The sequence below is a fragment of the Embiotoca jacksoni genome, unplaced genomic scaffold, assembly GCF_022577435.1.
Source record: "Embiotoca jacksoni isolate LCO1_2020_lvr unplaced genomic scaffold, fEmbJac1.0.p SCAF_2, whole genome shotgun sequence".
Taxonomy (NCBI): domain Eukaryota; kingdom Metazoa; phylum Chordata; class Actinopteri; family Embiotocidae; genus Embiotoca; species Embiotoca jacksoni.
Genome location: NW_027185340.1, coordinates 2,209,431 through 2,228,748, shown reverse-complemented (window position 1 = coordinate 2,228,748; position 19,318 = coordinate 2,209,431). Strand labels below are relative to the sequence as shown.

The 19,318-nt window shown below is 41.4% G+C and overlaps 1 protein-coding gene across 9 annotated transcripts in view; it reads left to right on the top strand.

The window, feature by feature from the left end:
• Positions 1-18,473, top strand: part of LOC138200899 (dedicator of cytokinesis protein 9) — a 71,818-nt gene extending 53,345 nt beyond the window's left edge. For 3 of the 9 annotated variants that reach the window (XM_069153880.1, XM_069153878.1, XM_069153879.1), the window contains exons 22-53: positions 165-251; positions 412-501; positions 1,672-1,787; positions 1,940-2,009; positions 2,109-2,234; positions 2,337-2,408; positions 3,350-3,496; positions 3,642-3,725; positions 3,846-3,957; positions 5,138-5,316; positions 5,420-5,536; positions 6,072-6,183; positions 6,264-6,397; positions 7,928-8,042; positions 8,135-8,201; positions 8,289-8,336; positions 9,066-9,202; positions 10,020-10,135; positions 10,280-10,417; positions 10,523-10,705; positions 11,006-11,119; positions 11,246-11,461; positions 11,701-11,758; positions 11,885-11,991; positions 12,617-12,739; positions 13,036-13,149; positions 14,378-14,524; positions 14,622-14,832; positions 15,385-15,575; positions 15,696-15,796; positions 15,913-16,051; positions 17,318-18,473. In XM_069153880.1, coding sequence (XP_069009981.1) covers positions 165-251; positions 412-501; positions 1,672-1,787; positions 1,940-2,009; positions 2,109-2,234; positions 2,337-2,408; positions 3,350-3,496; positions 3,642-3,725; positions 3,846-3,957; positions 5,138-5,316; positions 5,420-5,536; positions 6,072-6,183; positions 6,264-6,397; positions 7,928-8,042; positions 8,135-8,201; positions 8,289-8,336; positions 9,066-9,202; positions 10,020-10,135; positions 10,280-10,417; positions 10,523-10,705; positions 11,006-11,119; positions 11,246-11,461; positions 11,701-11,758; positions 11,885-11,991; positions 12,617-12,739; positions 13,036-13,149; positions 14,378-14,524; positions 14,622-14,832; positions 15,385-15,575; positions 15,696-15,796; positions 15,913-16,051; positions 17,318-17,443 — 3,897 coding nt within the window. In that variant the 3' untranslated portion in view covers positions 17,444-18,473. Of the gene's footprint in view, positions 1-164; positions 252-411; positions 502-1,671; positions 1,788-1,939; positions 2,010-2,108; positions 2,235-2,336; positions 2,409-3,349; positions 3,497-3,641; positions 3,726-3,845; positions 3,958-4,248; positions 4,297-5,137; positions 5,317-5,419; positions 5,537-6,071; positions 6,184-6,263; positions 6,398-7,927; positions 8,043-8,134; positions 8,202-8,288; positions 8,337-9,065; positions 9,203-9,494; positions 9,539-10,019; positions 10,136-10,279; positions 10,418-10,522; positions 10,706-11,005; positions 11,120-11,245; positions 11,462-11,700; positions 11,759-11,884; positions 11,992-12,616; positions 12,740-13,035; positions 13,150-13,812; positions 13,843-14,377; positions 14,525-14,621; positions 14,833-15,384; positions 15,576-15,695; positions 15,797-15,912; positions 16,052-17,317 lie in introns of all 9 variants that reach the window. The other 6 variants (XM_069153883.1, XM_069153884.1, XM_069153875.1 and 3 more) reach the window with 5 other exon arrangements.
• Positions 18,474-19,318: the final 845 nt, after the last annotated feature.

The following is a 19,318-nucleotide window of genomic DNA, read 5'->3' as shown; positions in this document are numbered from 1 at the left end:
TGTGATCCAACTCGATCTCTGCCGCAGCCACTTTTACTCCGATCTGAGAAGCCGTATCCCTTAGTGGGACATGAGAATCTGCATGTCTGCAGAGAAAATGGCATGAAAAAACTGCTGCATGTGAGATACTGAGCAAAGAATTGTTCCTTTTTCTCATATTACAGCATTTAAGTCCTGAGGTCAAATGGGTGGATGGAGGCAAGCCCTTATTCAAGGTGTCCGCGCATCTTGTGTCCACTGTCTACACTCAGGTTCGTTTTAGAAAATTAAGACTGCTGACTCATCTGCATCATATCCATTTTTTTTTTTTTGTCCTCTGAATTTTAGGCTGTTTCTAAAAAAAAAAAAAAAAAAAACATCCAAACAACCAAAAAAAAAAAATCCTATTTTCTGAACTTCTTTGTCTTTCAGGATCAACATTTGCACAATTTCTTTCATCACTGTCAGAGCTCTTCATCAGCTGCCCAGCTGTCAGGAGGAGAACTGGTCAAATACCTGAAGGTAAAGCAGTCATTGTAAAAATTCAGGGTAAAGATTGTACACCATTAGAACTCCTTATCTTTTTGTACATATTGTAATTTAATTTAGACATTGTTCTTGCTGTTTGTTTCTAATGCAACATGTAGATGTAGGTTTACTGTCGACTTGTCAGCTGTCACGTAGGTCAATTAATTGGCTAGTAATGGCAGTGCAGCTTGAAATAAACTTTATTGAGACTGTTATGCTACACTGAGCCATTAAACCACAACCCACAAAAGTAGACGTGCAGTTTACATGTCAGTGTTTATGCTGTATAACTGAGTCCACATGCTTTGCAAGGTTGCATAAAATGAACAGTGGGACTTTTAAGTCTGACCAGACTGACATCTGAGACTTTTTGAATAGCTACCAGGATATTTTCACACTTGCCTCTCTATTAACTTGCACACTAACTGTATTCCCCATGAAACCACTAACAGTCACACCTGGTTGGTGCTGATTCACATGGAGATTAATGTCCTGTTTTTAGTTGTAGCTCTACAACAGCGCATTCTTCTGGACAGTTTGTGCGGAGCTTTTTCCAACGCCATTTAAACAGAATTTATTTACCTGCAGAGGTTAGGCTGACACCAGTAAATCTCTCAAAGGCATAGCTCATTTTCCTTTTTTTTTTCTTTTTTTTTTCCTATGGTCCTGGCAGCTATGTTATTACTTTTTCCATCACACTCTCTGTCCATGAGAATCCCGGTCGACTCTTCCCCTGCTGAACATTGACCTGCAGAGCAACATTTGGTCGAATGCATCTCTTGGGTTTCTAATGTAAACACAGCAGCGAGCATGAACAATAGCCTGAGGGTCAGACAGCAGGTCACCCATGCTGACTGGCAGCTCGCCAAATTACTTGGCAGCCTCCTGTTAGTTTCCTGTTCACAGGCACTGATGCGCTGCCATGTTTTAGGCACTGGAGTGTGCAGTGTGGGTGATTAGCAGGGTTGCTCACTCATGTCCTCCTGTCGTTGTTATTAAATCAGGCTCCTCGCAAAATATTCTGTATCGGCCTCATATGCACTATTTAAAAGTGATTTTGTTGTTGTTGTTGTTGTTGTTGTTGTTGTTGTTGTTGTTATTGTTATGAGGATCTGTGGATTGAACTCTTCAGAAATACATCTCCTGTGATGTTTTAACCTTCAGAGTCTGCATGCCATGGAGAGTCATGTGATGATCAAGTTCCTGCCCACCACCCTCAATCAGCTGTTTAGGGTCCTGACCAGCGCCACCCAAGAGGACGTGGCAGTCAACGTTACCAGGCGAGCACCACTGAAATGTTCCTTCACTTTACAACATCTTAAAATCAAAAGCGTTTTATGATTGATGAAATATCATATTTCACTTGGATAGTGTTGTGAGTGCAGCATTTGTGAGTAAAATTGTTAATAAATCTTCTGTTGTTTCCAACTAGAGTGATGATTCACATTGTAGCTCAGTGCCACGAGGAAGGTTTGGAGCACTACCTTAGATCTTATGTGAAGGTAAAATTTCACATATCATAAGTTCATTTGAATTTTGGTTTAAACTACATCTTATTTTCCCTCCGGTGAATTGTCCGTCTTTGCATGTGTCTCGTACAGTATGTCTTCAGGACTGAGCCACACACGTCCTCCACCACCCGAACTGTGCACGAGGAGCTGGCTAAAGCAATGACCGCAATCCTGAAACCTTCCACTGACTTCCTCACGAGTAACAAGCTGCTCAAGGTGACATATTAGTTCCCTTTTAAAGGATTTCACACTGTGTAATTATAACTGACATCATTTTCCTCTTTATTGTTCTCTGATTTATGCTTGTCTACCTTGCAGTACTCCTGGTATTTCTTTGAAGCCTTAGTCAAGTCCATGGCTCAGTACTTGATAGAGAGCTGTAAAGTGAAGGTGAGCTCGCCACAACATGTCCGTTTGACTCAGAGGTGTCTTCCCGTGTCAGCTTTATTACAGTTGAGGTTCTTCACCGCAGTTTACAACATGCCACGTCTTGTGGACAGCCGCAACACCACAGTCAAAAGTATTGTGTATCCACAGTCTGTCCCACGCTGCCGTGCTCTTTAATTGGCTGCATTTGTTCGAAGCCCATAAGCAACCAAATCCATGTGTTTAATCTCCACTGGCACAATGTGGAGACCAAAGAGGAAGCACGTAAAGGCTCCACAAGACAAGTTTATACCAGACTGAAAAGTGTCAGGCCTTGTCTCTTAAATGAGAAGGCAGGCAATATCATATATTTTGGTAATTGTAAAAAAAAAGAGTAAGCCATAGAAAAAAAAAAATGTAAAAAAATATTCTATCTCTCATACTCTTTGTTTTCTACCCTATATGCAACGTTCAACCACAAACATTTAAATTTTTACTTAGAATACAACAAAGGGGTTACAAGTATATATTTTCATTTTCAAATAAGACAATAATTTTCTAAAATAGCTGAACTCTGTAGTTTTTAGCAAACATTACTCACACAGCAGAAAATAGACTGTTTTTCAGGGTTTAATACACATTTGATGTTCTAGTGGGTATTTATAACAACAGTATACTGTAGGTTACTAATATGAACAAAAGCACGCATTGTTTTTGTAAAGAAGAAATATGATGTGTTAATATCAAAGGAGATTTATGGCACAGAGAAATAAGATTTTTCATTTCGGGACTTGACTAGACAGAAAATTTTGTATGTCGGACCAAATCATAGTTTTCCTTTAATTTCTTTGACAAAAAGAAAAATATCAAATGTCACCCCAGATTTATCTTTTAAACTGGAGCGTATTCTTTTTTCTAAAGACTTTTGCACCAACATCTGCTTTCCCCTCCTCCCCCTCCCTCAGCTGTCCAGGAATCAGCGCTTCTCAGCCTCCTTCCATCACACTGTGGAGACTTTGGTCAACATGATGACGCCACACATCACTCAGAAATACAAGGACAACCTGGACGCTGCCCGCAACGCCAACCACAGCCTGGCGGTCTTCATCAAGGTCCAGAGACACATTTACTGGACCTCGCATTGGCTTTGAAAGCACCATGTGTTTAATATATACTTACAGAGGAGCTCTATATACTAATGTATTACTTGTTTGCTAGAAATAATGACAGAACTGTTTTTCTTCCTTCATTCTGTAGCGTTGTTTCAACCTGATGGACAGAGGCTTCATCTTCAAGCAGATCAACAACTACATCAACGGTTTTATGCCCGGAGACTCAAAGGTACACTGACAATACAAAACAGTGGTAGCCTTTATAGATAAAGAATTGCACAACAGCTGATGATGAATAATGGTGATGTTGTGTTAAAAGTGCCTCTCTGGTTTCTGTTTCTAAACGCAGACACTGTTTGAGTTCAAGTTTGAGTTCCTGCGTGTCGTATGCAACCACGAACACTACGTCCCTTTAAACCTGCCAATGCCGTTTGGAAAGGGGAGGATATTGAGGTTTCAAGGTGAGAAGATAAATTAGTTAATCTCTTGGTCAACTTCCAGGCCTGAGGGCAGCTTTGGTGTGTTTGAAGGTGAGCTGACATTGACTGTGTTTAAAAGAGGAATATCAGCTTTAATGTTAACACCCAAAGCAAATTAATTTTTTCTTATCAAAAGATATTTGTGAATTGTTTTAGTTTAATAAATACAAAATAAAATCGAATGTACTCGAATGTAAATCGAATACTTTCTTTGGCTTTAACAGTTGTTGTTTTTTACAGAATGTATTTTTTGTTGTTGTTTTCCTCAATTAGAGTTTTTACCTCCACATGATTCAGTGGAGTCGTATGATACTCCAGTAGGTAGGTGCAAGGTGTGCTGCTTGCATGTCATCTCTGAAAACAGGGCACTTTATCCGATCGCTCATCCGTGTCCAGAAAGCTTTAAATTCCCTCTAAAATCTCATCCCCGTCAGGGACTTTCCAACTTTGCTACAAACTGGTTATGTGGGAGAATTACTGCACAGTATTTTATCCATCAAGGATGATTTACTGTCAGATTACACCGTTTATCATTTGTAATCATAAATTTATGAGATGGAATTTGCCTCTTTGTGCTGGTGTCTTGAATTGATTTGGGTTTTTGGCCAGTGATAAGAGGGCACATTGTTTTCTATCATTTCTGTGAAATCAGATGTATTTTTAATGCTTGCATGATTGAAATGCAGGTTTTTAAAAAAATGAAAGCAGACCAAAAAATGTGTTTGATTACATTTATTTCTTGTCTGTCTGTCTGTGTGTGTGTGGTTTGGAGATTTCTTTGCTCGCCTTTAAATGCTGTTAGAGACCATCTGTGAGCAGCTGCTGCTGTTCAATCACTATCTTTAATCCTGTCTTCTCACAACAATCATGATTTAATGACTGATGTAGAACTGCAGCTCAGTCACAGTGGGAAGCTGTCAAACATCAAAGTTTTATCTTGTCTGTTTTTTTCTCCTCATGTAGAGTTTGATGATATTTAATAGGAATCATTTGGCAGCAAGAGAAATAAATCCCTTGTTTACAAGGTTTTAATCCTGATTTCAATCTCTCTACAGTCCAAACTTTCAAACATTCATGACTTCACCTCTTCTCACATGCTTCATTTACTTGTCTTGTCAGTCAGTCCTAATCTCCTCATCGTCCTCTTCCCCCCCGCCCCCAGACCTCCAGCTGGATTACTCGCTGACAGATGACTTCTGTAAGAACCACTTCCTTGTCGGGCTGCTGCTCAGGGAGGTCAACGCAGCTCTGCAGGAGTTCAGGGAGGTTCGTCAGATATCCATCCAGGTGCTGAAGAGCCTCATGCTGAAGCACACATTCGATGACCGCTACACCTCCAAGGTGAGCAGTGCCTTCATAGTCTGTTAGATTTTAGCTTGTGTGTGTCGGAGGGTGGGGGTGGAGGTCATGAGCGGCTCTGTTGAGTGATTCATTTGTTTTTCAGAGCCAGCAGGCCAGGTTGGCCACCCTGTACTTTCCCTTGTTTGGTCTGCTCCAAGAGAACGTCAACAGGCTGAATGTGAAGGAAGTTGCTCCATTCCCCATCAACCACTCCAACAATGTAAGGGGGCCCCCTAGTGGCTTCTATGGAGTACTCACAGCCGCTCAGCCATAACAGACTTGGACAAACATCAAATCATAGCACGCCTCTGCACACCCTTTATAGGCATTTCCACACTTTCTGATATAGAATACACAAAGAGAAGGAAAACCACTGTAACACACTCAAAACAGGAAAAAAGTAGACAAATTAACTTTATTTAACATTTAGACCATTCACTGAAGCGGACAAGAAATGGGCTATAGATGTCTATCTATTCCATATTGCAGTTTCTTTATGTGTATTTTTTTTATATACAGGACTTCATTCAAGGTTTAAACTGTGATATAGTTTTTTGTAGGCATTAGAATAAATTTCCTGGATCTTACCATAGATACTAAATTGGTACAGTCTTAAAAAAAAAACCTCATTTGGAAGAAATGAGCTCAACAAGCCACTCAGACAAAAGCACCATCTGGTTTATCTTTTAATAAGAACATAGAGCGTTTTATGTGGGTTTATATTCGTTTAAACTCTTGCTCTGTTTTTCATTCAGAATGGCAGAGAAGATTCACTCCTCACCAACGCTTTGATGACACCTCCCAGGTCCAGCACCTTTCTGGACACCAGCTTGCACAAAGATCTTTTTGGGGCCATCTCTGGCACCGGTGAGCGGTTAAAAACGATGGTGGAAAAAAAACCAAGACCTTTAATTTTTGGCTGAATATGAACACATTTTTTTTTACAGCTTCACCTCACGCTGCGTCCACCCCCAACATTAACTCTGTGCGCCACGCTGACTCTCGTGGCTCACTCATCAGCACTGATTCTGGGAACAGCCTGCACGAGAGGAACAACGACAAGGGCAATTCTCTGGACAAGGTACATGTCAGACATTGCTGCAAGTCATTTCCTACAAAATTGTATTCGAAATCAAATTTAGGCTTTCTGTGACATGCGTACATAACATCCATTTCCCTGTGGTGCTCCAGGCACCTTAGAGCTCCCCTGATTATAACGAAAGTGCCACAGAAAGTCACCCTTTGTTAACTTGTACCATTAACTCCCCCGCCCTCACCGTATGGCTGGCCGTGGCAGACGGAGAAGTTTGTACGGAGACACTCTGTCAATGTCCTGCGCTTCTTTACGGAGGCTGAGGAGTCCATGCTCTCCATGCGCACCAAGCGTGTCACCATGGACTTCTGCCTGCTCGCTGACCCCTGTGTGCCAGAGAGCGCTCTGCGGTCCGGCATTTCACTTCAAGTACAAAAACGCCTCCTTCCTTCACGCAGTCATCCTCCCTGCTAGGAGTGTCCCCTCTGGGAATGCTAGAGTGTGTGAGAGTGTCCTAGAAGCCCTGAACTCGAAGCCCTTTCTTTGCCAGATGATTCTCAGGCTTCGCCCTGTTTGTTCTCTGGTGCTGTGAAGCGGACCTGTTACACCACAGTGGCCTCTCTCCTCTTTTTTTTTTTTTTTGCCCCCAGATGTTGATAAGCATGCATGTTTAAGGGATTTCTCACTTCTGAGTTCCTCTCGTGTGTGCTGCTTGATTTCTTCTCTCACTCTGATAAACGGCTTCAAGCTCAATCTGAGAAGATGTCTGTTAAACATTTGATTTTTACGGTCTGTGTTTCATCTTCTGTTGGAGCTGCTGTTATTTGTGATGTGTGAAAGTAAACAGCATAAGGCGACAGGACGACACTAAAGTGTTCACAACCCAACAATACAATTTTGGTTTAAAAAAAACACAAAAAAAACACCACAGCTTCAAATTTTATGTCCATGGAAAGCTACCTTTAGTTCTCTACTCTGCCCTTTTAAAAAAAACCTCAAAGCTATAGCTTCATGCTTTCCATGAAGTCATCCCCTGTCCGTTTTCATAGTCTAGACTTAACAGCTGGCAAAGGAACGTGCTTGGTATATTGCCAACCCCTTGCTGTGGTAGAGCTGTTGCTCCACTGCTTCGGTGATGTTTTCTCCCGGCTCTCTGCCTCAGCTGGCAGAAATAATGTTTGTTGTACAATGTCACGTTTTCCAGCACGCATTAAAACCCTGCAACATCTTGAGTGAGTGAATCCACCAGCGTAGCTTGACCGCTTAATCAAAGCTCTTAAGGAAAACTACTTCTGTCATAAATACTCTGTCAGTCAGAACAAGTTGTAGTTTCTTCTGTGTTTTATATTCAACACCAAGATTTTTGTTCTCTTGGCTCTGATTAATGACAACAAAACTAAATCTCAGTCCTACATTAGTTTTGAGCTTGCCGTGGTAAACGCCCGTGGTCTCAAATATATTGACAGTAGTTTCTTTGGTTTATCTTGAGGCAACAAAAGCAGCTAGAGTCAAAGCCAAGAGCCCAGTCAGGATTATATGTTTATCTGTGAGTGCCTGACCCGCCTGTTTGTCCCTCAGAACCAGCCCGCCTCAACCCTGGGAAGTACCCTGCTGCGATGTGATAAACTGGACCAGGCTGAGATCAAGAGCCTCCTCATGTGTTTCCTACATGTGCTTAAAAGCATGTCTGAGGGTAAAGTCTCCTGCTCCTCCTGTGTGATGCTCAAACACTTGGCCCGGTTGTACGCCGACAATCCAAAGCAACACGTTATCTGTCTCTTCCAGATGCTCTGTTTACATACTGGAACAAGGCTTCGGCCGCGGAGCTGATGGACTTCTTCACGTTAGTCGAGTAAGACGTCTCTCACAGAACACCTCGCTGTTATAGGAACTGCTGAGAAATGTATAGACGACTGATGTCTTCCACTTATTTTCTCAGAGTGTGCCTCCATCAGTTCAGATACATGGGAAAGAGATACATCGCAAGGTAAAGTCGTCGAGAAGACAAAATGTTTTTTGTTTTTTCTCTGCACCTGAATTACCCACAAAATTCCACGTGGTTTATGAGGATGATGCAGCAACTTTATATTAAGTCATCTGGTGTAAAACGCATTATCTAACGTCTGCGACTGTCGACGGGTGTGACTGTACTGTGTTGTCAGCACAATTATTTGAAGAGTAATTTATATTTAGACAAACACACACATGCTGTACTCTGGCCTCGACTCCCAGAGGGCTTTGACTGTTCACTCTCTCTAACCTCCCACCAATGTTTCTATCCCTATTCACTTAAATGCTGGCAAGTTTAACATAATGAAATAGAACCTGGCTCCTGCCCTCTCCTGCTTGGGTAAGCCTCAAGGTGGAACTCACTTTCTCGGACTAAAATTGCATGATATCGTCTCGGTGTGAAGAAGCTGCAGTGCTGTGACTCTTCTGGTTCTTACATGCATGGTTTACGCTTTGAATGCCGCTCATGCTGCTTAGATAACAATGCAACTTAAACTGCATGCACTCACAACTAGACTTTCACCTTCAAAACCTCCATCAGCTTTCGTCAGGTCTTTTAAATTATCTTCGTCTCCCGTGACATGCGAGTGCTAGTTTCACCACTCGGGCGTGTACGATGATGTATGATTCACCCTAACCTGCTTCACTAACTCTGGCTCTGCCGGCGGTCAGCCCTTCGTCTAACATTGTCCTGTTTCCTCATCAGGAACCAGGATGGGGCAGGACCCGTAGCACATGAGCGGAAGTCTCAGACTCTGCCTGTGTCCCGTAACAGGGCGGGAATGATGCATGCCCGCTTACAGCAGCTCAGCAGCCTGGATAACTCATACACTTTTAACCACAGTAAGTGCCCCATACCGTACCTTTCATCCAACATCCTCTACCAGAGGAACCCCGCCCTCCTCCGCCTCACCCTGTGTAGTCTTGACTCCTCATGCTTTTCAACACCATCCTCTTCCTCATCCTCTGTCGAGCCCGCCGTTGAGCAGGAAATGCTTCAGAAGACGTTGGTGCACCATCAGGAAGTTTAATAAAACGCAAGCCAAGGAGGCTGATTTTACCTGAAGGGGGTTCAGCTAGCTGGTCATCGTTTTGTTAAATGGCATCATTTAATAAAGTTTCTTTGTGTTTTCAGTGTGAGAAAGATTTCAAGTATTCTTGGAATATCTGTAGACCATGGTAAGAACGTACCAGGTTGGCAGGAAGTTTGTTACCGGCTCTGTTCGTTTGGTTGAATTACGAGCATGCCTTTTTTATAACTGTCATCCATCTGCCCAGCTCATCTGCTTTTATTTTACATTTCACTCTGTGGAAGCAGTCCATGTAAAATATGAAGGGTTTCATTCCAAAAATAATGTCTGTGTACTTCACAAAAGGCAGCACTCAAAGCAAAAATCCCTTCAATAAAATATTTGGCTCACCAACCCGTCGCCATTCAGATGCCAGAGTCCTAAGATCATTTTAGCCTCGGTTTGGAATGAAACTTAATCTTTTCAACATAATTTTCCATCTTTCAAGCAACAGCTTTGCCTTTAACAGTATCTCATATGTTGAAAAAATGTGAAGTGATATAATTAAATGGTCACTATAGAGCACTTTTTTATTGAGTGAACCTCTAGCGGTGAAAGAGCTACAGCTTTTTGTTGTGGGTTTTTTTTAGCCTACAGTCACTCGGATGCAGATGTGTTAAATCAGTCTCTGCTGGAGGCCAACATTGCTACTGAAGTGTGCCTGACTGTCCTGGACACGCTCAGCATCTTCATCATGGGTTTCAAGGTATCATATCATACTTACTGTGCACTATATTGTTGTAACTATAGTATATCCATATCTTACGTTGTACCTAATCAGCAGTTCATCAGAGCCATGGTTTCAGGTTTGTAAATCCGTTTCCGAGATGACCCCCTTCTTTCCCTGCAGGCCCAGCTGTGCTCTGACCACGGCCACAGTCCGCTCATGAAGAAAGTGTTTGAAGTGCACCTGTGCTTCCTGCGGATCAATCAGTCAGAAACGGCCCTCAAGCAGGTCTTCACGTCGCTGCGCACCTTCATCTACAAGGTGCGAAGGCCTTTCGGTGGCTTACTTAACAACGACTCAGTTCGTCGTGGCCTGAGCTGATCACAGATCACCGATGACCCAAATCTGGTCTTCTTCACTCTCTAGTTCCCGTGCACGTTTTTCGAAGGCCGTGCAGACATGTGCGCCGCTTTCTGCTACGAGATCTTGAAATGTTGCAACTCCAAGCTGAGCTCCATCCGCGGCGACGCGGCCCATCTGCTCTATTTCCTCATGAAGAGTAACTTCGACTACACGGGTCGCAAGTCCTTTGTCAGGACACACTTACAGGTGAGACGGATCCTTGTTGGGTTTTTTTTTTTTTTACAATGAAGCTTCTATGTTCACATTATTTAACCCTAATGTTCTGGCATCCTGGGGAATACAGGGAGACTTTCAACAACTCCAAAAACATACCAGATGGAAAGGGAAAGACTTTTATACATATTAGGTTTTTATTGCGGTCAAAAGAAGAAAAGAAAATACAATATTTATTGATTTTCCTGACTATTTTTTTCACATATTCTTTACGCTATACTGTATAAGATTAAAAGTAATATACTATAACTTTGGAGCTTTCCTTTTCTTTAGGTGGTGATTGCGGTCAGTCAGCTGATTGCTGATGTCATTGGCATCGGAAGTACCCGCTTCCAGCAGTCTCTATCAATAATCAACAACTGTGCCAACAGTGACAAAGCTATCAAGGTGAGGAGCTCATTTATGTGGATGGTTATTTTTCTGGCTCCACTTTTAACACAAAGAAAATATTCCTAATCTGAACGGGGAATGACGTAGCCGACGTAGCTCTGACGACTGCATCCTCTTCAACAGAACACGGCTTTCCCATCAGACGTGAAAGACCTGACCAAACGCATAAGAACGGTGTTGATGGCCACGGCTCAGATGAAGGAGCACGAGAGAGACCCGGAGATGCTGGTGGACCTGCAGTACAGCCTCGCTAAGTCTTACGCCAGCACACCTGAGCTGCGCAAGACCTGGCTGGACAGCATGGCTCGAATCCACGTGAAGAACGGAGACCTGTCGGAGGTCAGTGAAAGACTCTGTGTGGCTGAACAGGATGGACTGTGATATGAAGGTGGTCAATTTAACATGTGACAGACTCACTTTAGGTTTGTGTCTGATAATAGACCCGTAGAACCTAAAATATCAAATAAAGACTAGATATACTTCTTGTTTGTCCAGTTTGTTGTGTGCTGGTATTCTTGTAGTGAGCGGAGCTCTGTTGCCCTCACTTATCTGACCTGGGTTGTTCTTGCTGTTTACAGGCGGCCATGTGTTATGTGCACGTTGCAGCACTTGTGGCAGAATACCTGCGGAGAAAAGGTGCTTCAGTAATCTCTGATGGAAATGTTTCCAATGCTTTGGGCAGACAGCAGCTCTGTTTAATTGTTTTAACTTATTATTAGTAAGGCTTGTCTGATGGTTGAAATAATGTTTTGCTGTGTGCAGGCATGTTCAAGCAGGGCTGCTCAGCTTTCCGTGTGGTGACTCCAAACATTGACGAAGAAGCAGCGATGATGGAGGACGTCGGGATGCAGGACGTCCACTTCAATGAAGTACTTTGATATTTTGTACTACTAATGCAAACAAAGAAACATCACAACTTTATTTGATTCGAATTTTTTTAATTTGTACCCGAGTTTCTTTGAACAAAGTAGCTGGCTAAAAAAAAAACAAAAAAAAATTACAGTATGCTGTGTGTATATATATATATATATAGATATATATATCGATATATATATATATATATATATATACACATATATATACATATATTATCTTTGTGACTCTGTTGGTGTCATTGGAGATTTAACAACTTCCAAGATCAGCAAATTGCGTGATCATAAAACACATTTTATACTTATAAAATCGGACATAATAATTGCACAATTTTTGCTGCAAAAAAACTTTTTTGGAGGGACGTAAACAAACGAAGATGTATTATTGTGCAATTATCATTTTCTCAGTATCATGACTAATCAGATTTGCTGATGAATCCAATTCAGTCTTTATATTTGTTTTAATATTAAGGTGTGCTGTACTTTCCTTATTCTACCTCAGCAGAGTGTGATTCTCTTTGGGTTCAGCACATTTTAGTCACATTAAAAAGAGCTGTTATGACTTATGTTAGCAATATTTATTGTGTTCATGAATAGTTTTTCTGTTGTGCCGTTCCCTCAGGATGTCCTAATGGAGCTTTTGGAGGAGTGTGCAGACGGACTGTGGAAAGCTGAGCGTTACGAGCTCATCTCCGACATCTACAAGCTCATCATCCCCATTTATGAGAAGCGCAGGGACTTTGAGGTGCAAACTCAACACAACCTTCAGTTTCATTATGCAGCTAGAAGGGTGACATTAAAGTTTGGCATTGAAAATAAAATTTGGCACAAAAAAAACATTGATATTGAAATACTTCTATTGGAAAAAGTACTGAAACAAGTACTGGCATTAAAAAAAAAACGTATTATAATTTTCTTTTAGGTTTTCAGTTTCAAACTTTAACGTCACTGTTCTAGCCAACGATCTCCACTTATTTCAGCACCACTTCTCGGCCACTAGCATCTTGAACTTTCTAACTCGGTCGTATTACTTTTGCACAGAAACTTGCCCACTTGTACGACACGCTGCATCGTGCGTACAGCAAAGTCACAGAGGTCATGCATACAGGCAAGAGGCTGCTGGGCACCTACTTCCGAGTGGCTTTCTTTGGCCAGGTGAGTTCAACTCTTCTATTCTGTCCTCTCGGGTTATTTTTTTTTTTTTTTTTAACTCACTTTTATCCAAACACAGCTAACTAGCTTTAAATCATTCAAGCCGGATTAAAGTTGTCGCTGGTGTAAACATGAAGCACGGGCAGCGGCTGAAGGTGTCTTTTCATTTTCAGTGAGCTCTAATTCACTTCTCTGCTTTTTTTTTTTTATCCTCTTTTGAAGGCAGCGGTAAGTGATGCAGTTGACCCTGCTGGCTTGTTGTTGTTTTTTGAGCAGCCTGAGTCTTTGTGTGGTGTTGGTGCTGCCGTAATCTCATTGCACTTCTCAGTCATAGTCTGCCGCTTCAAGTTAACGGTAACGATCAGTCGACGCTGCTGCTGCCTGTTTTTGGAGGACTGTGTTGCATGGCGCTCCTTCCCTTCAACACTCATTTCAGTGTTTCTGCTTTTGTGTTCCAGATGTAGCCTGTAAGGTTTTAGCACTGACCTCATGTTTGTTTTATAAAGTTGTATTAGTTGGATGTGGTTGCCTCTCTACCCGTAGTCCTTTGATAGTGTGGTCAATGATTGATAGTTTGATATCAAATTTATTACATTTATTCTTAGTTTTTAGGTAGTTATTGAATAACACTGATTGTATTTTTTTGTGTTGTCCACACCCCTGTAGCAGTACCAGTTTACTGACTCAGAGTCTGAGGTAAATCAATATAAAGCCAACGTTTCAGTTGGGACTGCGGTGATGTTTTGGGTTGTTGTTGTTGTGCTCCTTCTCTAATACAGTCGGCCCTTTAACCCCTCCTCTACTTCAGTCTCAGTGTTGTACTAATCATAATAGGAAATCCTTGAAGGGTTAATAGCAGGATTCATCTGCTCGTGGGACTTTTTACCATTTACATATATTAATAACTAATTGAGTGCTCCCACTGACAGCGTGAAATCTGTGCAGCCACCTCTGTCCTTTGGTCTCATCAGTGGACTAACACTATGTTTTATATCTGTAGTTTCCTGTTCCTGTGTTTTGATGTGAGCTACAGGGTTTCTGTGTTTTGGAGTCAACCTAAAAAAAAAAAATGCTGTCATTTCATGATCATTGTTGGAGTGACTCCCACTCACAGCCCATGTTTGGTTTGATGTGGCATTGTTTGATTCCTTATATCCTATTAGATAAATACTGGGTTTTCATTTTTTTTTATTTATTCTGACCTTTGAGAGTGTTTTATCCTCTTTTTTAGGGCTTCTTTGAAGATGAAGATGGTAAAGAGTACATCTACAAAGAACCCAAATTCACTCCTTTATCAGAGATTTCTCAGAGGCTCCTGAAGTTGTACTCTGATAAGTTCGGACAGGAGAACGTGAAGATGATTCAGGACTCTGGACGGGTGAGAGTTTGTTATAATTTGTGAGGTTGAAATTTTGTTTCTCCCACCGGATCCCTTGTTTTTAACGATATCTTCTAATAATATGTGTCTTCTGCAGATCAACCCCAAAGACCTGGACTCTAAGTACGCTTACATCCAAGTGACCCATGTGACTCCGTACCTGGAGGAGAAGGAGGTGGTCGACAGGAAGACCGACTTTGAAAAGAGCCACAACATCCGTCGATTTGTATTCGAGATGCCTTTCACCGTATCAGGAAAAAAGCAAGGCGGTGTGGAGGAGCAGTGCAAACGCAGGACAATACTTACCAGTAAATAACCCTATTTACGTTTATATAGTAGTGGCACATGAGACAAAGTAAAGGAAAGTAGGGATTCAGTTTGCCTGTTGCAAATCATTGTAATTGGTAAAAGCAAATTCAGTGATTTCCTGACTTTCCATCTCTTGGTTGTGTTTTGTTAAAGTCTTCAAACCTGGTAAACATTCATGTCGTTCGAACTCCAATCTCCTGATTCACCCTTCATTAGGCTTCCACAAGTTGAGCTGATCAGGTTTTAGCTACACACCGAGCTGTCACATCACTTGTTTACTTATTACATGACTCGGCATGAATGACAGCTCTTTGATTAGAATTTGAACATGTCAGCTTTTTCTTTCCTAATCCTAATCACAGTTATGTTGTTTTATGGTGCAAAAGCTCCACCTCAGCTTATCTTCATGATGTTGGAGGTTTCACAGGATTTACTGTCCACGCACACAAGAGGATCCTGAGCTGTAAAAACTTACGAAACACGTGCGAGAAGTTCACCGAGAGCCAAAGTGTTTCACCCCCCCCTCTCCTCGCTGTGTTTCTGTCCCGCAGCCACGCATTGTTTTCCCTACGTAAAGAAACGTATCGCGGTGATGTATCAACACCACACCGATCTGAGCCCCATCGAGGTGGCCATCGACGAGATGAGCAAGAAGGTGGCCGAGATCAAACAGCTCTGCTCCTCCAGCGAGGTGGACATGATCCGTCTGCAGCTCAAACTGCAGGGGAGCATCAGTGTCCAGGTGCCTGCTCTACTTTCTGTCAACACATGTGGACACACACACACACACACACACACACACACACACACACACGCCTGTCATACCTTAATAACATTATAATGAGAACATTGACATCCTCAGGTAAACGCGGGGCCGCTTGCGTATGCCAGAGCTTTCCTGGACGATGCGAGCGCCAAGAAGTATCCAGATAACAAAGTCAAACAGTTGAAAGAAGTCTTCAGGTGAGACGTCAGATGTCCGTGGATTTCAATTACAAAATAAAAGCCTGAATAGGCCTTTACAACTCGGTGTAATCTGCCTTTTTTTAACGCATGTCCACGCTACTTGTTGCGAGCAGGCATTTCGTGGAGGCGTGTGGCCACGGCTTGGGCATTAATGAGCGACTGATCAAAGAGGACCAGCAGGAGTACCACGATGAGATGAAAGCCAACTACCGAGACCTGGCCAGAGAGCTGTCCATCATCATGCACGAGCAAGTAAGTACCGCCAGCACTGCTGTGGTTACGTCTGCCTCCGAAGCGAAGTAAACAGAGTGCCATTCATTACATGTTTGATGAAGTGATACTTCACTCTTTGACAACACCGTTCTCTGTTTTTTTTTTCCTCTTGTGCTGACATGAGCAGATTTGATGGTAATACAAGAAGCACCCGTTTGCAGTAGAGACTCGACGTTGTTGATTGTTGGTCGAGCCAGACGAAAAGACGAAGAACTTTTTAGACTAACATTTCTCCAATCTGTCCTATTTTCTGAAGAAAAACCTCCAGCAATTTGAATTTGAAAAGGAAGCTGCTAAAACAAAGGTCCATCTGTTGACCTTAAGAGCAACTGCTATCTTGGCTAAGTTATCAGATCACAGACGTGCTTATCTTTACATCCCTCCAATAAATGAGAAATCAGCTACACGGCAAATATTGTCACACGTGGTGGTCCACATGTTGATCAGAATACAACACAACAATTTTCATTACAGATAAATCTGCCAATTAAATTCTCCTTTAATGGATTTCTTCCATCACGTGACCAGATAACAAGTGAAACAAGTCCAACAGAGTAAAACCAAAATATTCAGTTTACTATAATACAATAAAGAGTCTGCAGCCGTTAGATATCTGATATTTTTGCGTGAAAATGTATTGATTAATTATTAAAATAGTTGCTGATTATTTTTCTCTCAACTGACTGAGATTGACAAAATATTTCATTTTTACTTCCAACTGGTTTAAAACAAAAGCAAAAACTCACTTTAAAACCTAAACCCCACCTTCACTCCTGTCGTAGCAGCTGGCTCGACCAACCGTCTCCTATTGGCTTATTTTGTTTGGCTTGCTGATATATTTTCCAGCATGTGGATGCAGTATGGATGTATGTATATGGACAGTATATGTATGTACGTGCATGGGAATGTGTGTGCTTTGAAAAAAACTAATTTACATTAGTTTTTTCATTCACACACAAATGAATATTTTTAATTTTAAGTTCGTGTTACGTGATTTTTTTTTTTTTTTTTTACTTACTTTTGTTGTTTGTTTGTTTTTTTGTGTTTTTTTTTCATGTCAATCTTCTTGAATGGGCGTGCAGTCTTTTACGGGAAATACGCTTTCTTGCTGAGAAAATGTTTTCTTATGTCTGATCCCTAATGTCTGTAAATATACATCTACAGCCAGGCAGAAGCTTGTTGGCTTGGCTCGGCTTATCGGTGACTGTTTGCGTCGCTCGTCCTCACACGCTGCCTTTCTTCCAGATCAGTCCTGTGGAAGATGGCATGAAGAGCCTTCTCCCGGACTCCCTTCACATCTTTAATGCCATTAGCGGCACACCAACCAGTGCCACCATCCAGGGCATCCCCAGCTCATCCTCCGTGGTATGACGCAAGCCGGGGGTTAGCCTCGAACCGCGGCGCGCCCTGAACTCGCCAGCCAGCGATGCCATATTGTCGCTTCTCATCCTGCTTCTGTGTGGAAGCACAGATGACTCTCACCTTTTAACTGTGACTCTCACCAGAGTGGCTGTTTTGGAGGTGGCCAGTTTGATTTTACGTGATCAGTACGAAGGCGAGGCCTGAGACTCGAGCAGCACGCACGACAGGAGACAGAATTCGTTCCCGCTTTTATGGACACCCATGTTTGACGAGACACCCGTTTCGTCCTCACCTGTTTCTACCTGAAAAGACTCGGGCGTGTTTTTGTTTTTCCATGGAGACATTCCTGTTGTGATTTTTGATATGCATGTCACCACATCACACACTCACCCTCCCATCAGCCCATTTTTGTTTATTTTGATAATGTTTTACTTTTTTTTTTTTTTTTTTTTATGTACAGTATTCCATTTTTATAAGCCGCTGTTGATATCTTGATGAACAGTATATGCTGCACACGTCGACGCTCATCATGAAGTTATATTTCTACAAAAAAAAAAATGCTAAATTTTGCTAAAGGGCCTCCTTTGACTTAGCATTCAACCTTAAATCACTTCAATGTCTTAGAGCGGGGGAGTTTTTAAATATTTAAAGCCATTGCATACAAAAAGTATATTCCAAGTTGTTTATTAATGTATATAAAAAAATTTAAAAAAAAAGGAGTGTGTGCAATATTTGCAGAGTATCTTACTGTGTGGGGCTCAAACACTGTAAAGATTATGTTCACCTTCTTGCCAAAGCGATGAGGTGTGAAAAAAGACACTACGCCTACTGTGGAAGTAATATGAAGCTTTTACCATTTTGTGTTCATTAAAATGTTCAAGAATTGTCAATAAATTGTCTTTATGTTTGGGCAGCAATGTTTTTTTGTTTTTTTTGTCTAATCTACAGCTTTTATTTAACACAAAAGTCACTGTTCTGCTGTAAACAGAGATGTTTCTTAATGCTTTTCTTTTAAATAAAATACACTCATTTCTCTGCACTTACACTCACGAGCACTTACTTGTTTTGACTTGTTTATTGGTGTGTTATTCGAAGGTACGGTTGAGTTGCGGTGTTGACTAATACTTTTTATGAAGTTGTCAGGGACTGAACATACGTGACTCCTTATCTCCTACATCTCACCTATCTAAGAAACACCGTCAGCATTGAGATGGATCAAAGGCTAATAAGAAGCAGTATCACCTGAAACATCGTGAACAGAGAGGTCTAAACTATCTCAGGAATATCAAACTGCAGCAGAGAGCAGCGAGACATCATGACAGGTGACATTACTAACTTTTAATTTTGTGGGGGAGAAATAGATTTCAAAAATATAACACAGCAGCAGATAGTAGGCTGCTGTATGTGTCTTTTTTCTGGACTTCTTTTATATAAATTAGTTTCATCTTGCAGATAACGAGGATCCCAAAAAGGGGAAGCAGTACAAAGGAAAGGTAAAGTACTGCCTTTTGTTTTTAAATGCTCAGTAAAGCTAAATTATAATTTATAGGAACAAAACAAACAGGATCACAATACACCTACAAAATATATTTTCACTGTATTATTACTGCACTGAATACTAATCACCATTTTAATTATAAATTGAGGGTATTTATTGCATTTTATTTGTGTAATCCCTTCTTTGTTTCTTCTTCTTTTTTTTTTAAACTAACTCAATTCTACTGCAGTGCAGAGGCAAATATAGTTTATCTTCATTTTACTGTTAATTCATTTCAGATTTAAAGTTTCTAAAACGTGTCATTTTATAGAAAAGCATTTAATGATTAAATTCTACCAAATAACATTTATAAAAGAAATCTGTGACCAACTACGATGTACAAATCC